Source organism: Hipposideros armiger, unplaced genomic scaffold (genome assembly GCF_001890085.2).
Source record: "Hipposideros armiger isolate ML-2016 unplaced genomic scaffold, ASM189008v1 scaffold_260, whole genome shotgun sequence".
Classification (NCBI taxonomy): domain Eukaryota; kingdom Metazoa; phylum Chordata; class Mammalia; order Chiroptera; family Hipposideridae; genus Hipposideros; species Hipposideros armiger.
In genome coordinates, this window is record NW_017731610.1 from 1,420,579 (window position 1) to 1,424,698 (window position 4,120).

General features: G+C 57.6%; 1 protein-coding gene across 1 annotated transcript; it reads right to left on the minus strand.

Moving 5' to 3' along the window:
- Window positions 1–227: 227 nt before the first annotated feature.
- NKX3-2 (NK3 homeobox 2) lies at window positions 228–1,424 on the minus strand. The gene has a single exon (XM_019656496.1). The coding sequence runs from the start codon at window positions 849–851 to the stop codon at window positions 228–230; it is 624 nt and encodes a 207-aa protein (XP_019512041.1). The 5' UTR covers window positions 852–1,424.
- Window positions 1,425–4,120: the final 2,696 nt, after the last annotated feature.

The window sequence follows — 4,120 nt, forward strand, 5'->3', positions numbered from 1 at the left end:
CCAGGGAACTGGCTACCCAAGGTCTCTGGGCCCCCCGCTCTTCCCCCTTAACTGCTTTGGGGATTTAGAGACAGACAGACACGGCCAAAGGCATTGGCGATGAACTCAAATTCATGGTGCAGTGGTTGTCTCCCAGCCCCGCCTGGAGGACGTCTCAGGCCTCGCCCCAGGAAGCAGCGCTCGGAGGACTTTCCTCGGTCTTCTCTCCGGTTCAGTTACCGGGGGGGTTAGACCCGTCCGCGCCAGCGCGCAGCGCTTCGGGTCCGGACCAGCCCTCGGGCCCCAGGGCGCAGGGTGCTCACTGCAGTCCCACCCCACTCGGCGAGGTTGCCCTCCTTGCCCAGCCTCTCAGCCCGGCCCCCTTCCCAGTGAAGCCTCAGCGAACCTGAGACGCTGGCGGACATCTCGCTGTCGCTCCGGCCTGCGGCTTCCTCCTCCAGGTCCTTGGCGGCGGGCAGCTCGCAGACCGGCTGGCCGAGGCCCAGGGTCTCCCCCGCACGGCTGGCCCCGCGGGCCCGCGGCGCGTCCGCGCAGCGCCGGCCGCCCTCGTTCTCCTCACTCAGCACCGAGTCCGAATCCCAGCCGCCCGGGCTTTCCGCGGTCCTTCCCGCAGCCGTTCTGGTCCCAGCAGGCGACGCCAGCAGAGAGTCCTCGGCGCCCCCCAGCGCGCCCGCATCTGTCTCCCCAAAGAGCCGCCAGCAGCAGACAGCGGGCGCCGCAGCCACTGCTACCGCTGTGCCCCCGGGCACCGGGCGCCCCTCCAGCGCGGGCAGCCCGCCGCGCTCCTCTTTCTTGTTGAGGATCGCCTGGATGGAGAAGGGCGTCAAGGTGTTGGTGCCGCGCACCGCCATCTGCGCCGCGGGCCGGAGCGGCCCGCCGGGCGGGCGGCGGGGGCGCGGGGCAGCTCGGAGTTGGACGGAGCGCGCGGGCCGCCGCAGCGCGATTGAGCCCCGCGCGCGAGGGTCCTGCAGCCCACTCCTGCGCTTCCCAGGAGCCCCCGCCCCGCTCTGGCCCGGGATCGGCGCCGACCCTCACCCCCACTTCCGAGGCCCTTCCCGCCAGGAGACCCCTCCCTCCCAATCCAGCGCCAGACGCGCTCCTTTCGCAGCTCAGCTGGATTATCTCATCGCCTCGCGTCCTGAGAGGCGGGCCGGGGTCTGCCCTCTCTGAGGACGGAGAGGGGGGGATCGGCGGGGGCCCCTTCGCGCCCGCAGTCCCCTCTTAAGCGCCTCCGAGGCGCACGACCGGAGTCACTTTTTCTTTACGCCTCTGCCTCTTCCCCGCCTGCAAAATTTCGCTCCTGGCTAGTCTTCTCCCTTCCCTGCTGGGCCGGCTCTTCCGGAGCCCACCCCGGCGGCGGCGGCCGCTGGATTCCGAGAGGCCCGGGGCACCTTTTTACCCCCTGCCCTGGTTTTATCTGTTTCTTCTCTCTTTCCTTCCCCAGCGTTCCACCGAACCCCCCCCTCCCTCTCGGGTGTCATTCCTCACCACTGAGTGACAGCCCTAGGCCACGCCCCTTCACTGGGCTGTCCCGGGCCCAGCCGGCCACCGATTGGTTGGCTCCTGCTGGGCGACGTTAACTTTAACAGACAAAACTGGGCACTTTGCGCAGAGAAAGTCAGGGTCTGACTTAACCCCTTTCCTCCCAAGCATGGTCCTCGAAGGATCCTCCAGCGACAAGAAGACCCCACGCACGAAGAGGCGCTGCCCGAGAAACCACAGTTCTTAACCTCGGTGGATGTATCCACCTATTCCAGCGCTTTTATGGAAGACCATAGCTGAGTCAAAATGGGAGGTGGGGGGGTGGCTGGGGGGAGGGGCGGAATCCAAGATAACACAGTTCCATAAATCGCGCGTGTACTTTCTGTTCTCTAGGAAGGTTCATAGATACGAAAAACAGAATGCTTCTCGCCCCCCACCCCTTAGAGTTTCACGACTTCTTCACTGCTAATTCTCTTCGCTGAAACCATCAGTTAATGAAAATCATTTTAGATATTTCTTTCCTCGCCGTATTTAATTTGATTCGATTTCTGTACAGGAATTAAAAAGAAAGAGATGATACAGTTAGAACTAAAGTCAGGCAAGAAATTGGAAGGCATCTTTGGGAGAGTTTCTGGAAATTGCGAGATCATTCCCTGGGCTGTCAATACTGAATTTAGTTGGGGTTAGTTAAATTTTACACTAGGAAGAAAAAAAGAAGCCTTTCATTTTTTTCTTTAAATGTTGTTATTTGTGAGTTAAATAAGATTAGAAGATATATGTTTGTTTAAAGAATATCTAGGAATCACCTTAGTAATGATCCTGAGCTGACATTAAATACTCTTTAAAAAATAAGTAATGCATTGTTTCCTGTAAAAGAAGGAACCAAGCTAAGAAACACAAATATTGTGGGTATATCAAAACACTTGTGACTTATTTATGTTGTTTATTTTTAAATAAAAGATTTGCTTCAGTAACATACTTTACTGTCTTTCATAAATTTTACCCGAGGTTTAACTTAACACCAAGTACACAACTTGAACCATTAAATAAGTGTAAAGAACTGTGATTTTAATTTAGTAAATTGTGGGGATTGGTGTTTTTGGTGTCACTAAAATAAATAACATTTCCCCTTGTTGCTTTCTTTTTGGTGGTGCTTGTTCTGCACCGCAGGATGGAACACACCCACTATTCACAGTTTTCAGGTTCAGTGTGTATGTGGGGGGGGCTTTGCAACATCTCTACTTTCCAGCATTTCAGCCACATTATGCGTTTTGCATCCCAAATACAAGACAGTGCAGATGCTGTAGTGTATTTGGAGGAAAAAAACTCCCACTTCAAGAGGTCATTGCCCTTTATAGCTCTTTATGATGACATCAGTTTTTGAGGGAAAGGTGTTTAAATTTGGTGTCAGTACCCGGAAAGTGTAAGGAACGGGACGCTCTTCAGGCCAGGAGGGGAACAGAACAGAACGTTACAAGGTTTCCAAGGCAAGCGTGTCTGTTCCTTCCTCTCCCTGACCTTTATTCGGTCTCTACATCACCCCTCCCCCACCACCCTAAATCGAGGAGGAGTTTGACACAGGTCGCCCAGAAGGTGAGAAATGGGCAGGTGTGAACTGTGTGTCGCAGACGGCTATCCCTTCGTGGGGTTAGGACTTGGTGTGGACAGATAATAGCGTGAGTCCGGACACACAGGCAGGCAGAGATGTTTGGGGGTAAATGAGTATTAGAGTTAAGTTTGGGGGCTATCCAAAGACTGACTTGAAAAGAATAACTACCACTGAGTTGCCCCCCATTTTTAATGAGCCCCAAAACATAGTAGTGTGTACCCCTTGCCACAGGCTTGGGCAGAGATTTTCCAAGCGTGAAGAAAGAAGAGGTTCGGTGATTTTGAGTTGTCCGCTTTTTGTGTGCCGGGAGTGGAACAGCGTGGCCGCATTCGGAGTCTGCAGGAGGCGCCGCGCCTGGGAGGCTGGTGTCATCTCCGGCAACTGCGGCGGGCAGTCGATCTTCAGGTCTGCTTCAGGGCTGCGGGCAGGGCCGGGAGTTGGGTGTTGGCGGAGCGTAAACCCACGGGTCTGGAACTACAGTTACAAGCTGCTCCTAATAAGGGGTTGGGTGGGGATGGAAAGGCTTTGGGGGCCGGGGAGCAGAGGTGGTCGATGCACAGGGATTTCCCCGGGTACTTGCAGAGTCATGAACCGCGAGGGGGGGTGTGTGGCGAGAGCTCAGGTCAGCTCGTATCGCAGGGCCGGAGATCGGCGGGGACAGACACGTCCGCGCGAGGACCCCGCTTCCAGCCCACCCAGGGCGATTTGCTCCGGCGTGGCCGCGAACTCCTGCAACCCACGGCTGCCGGAACGCGTCTGGAGTTCGGTCGGCGCCGCGCTCCGGCCTGGGCGGGCCGCGGGAACCGGTGGCGCCGGGGAGCCGGGGCGGCCGGCCAGTCTCCGAGGAGTCGATCGGCTCGCCCCGCACGGGTGCCTTCCTCCGCGGCCCCTCGCCTCGTTCTCCCCTGACTTTCTCCCCCTCCGCTCTCCCTTCCTCCCGGCCATCTCCTCTTCCTCCTCAGCAGTTGGGTTCCTGCGCGCCCCCTTCGTGCCCCCAGAACAACTTGGGTCCCAGGCACTGCTGGGCGG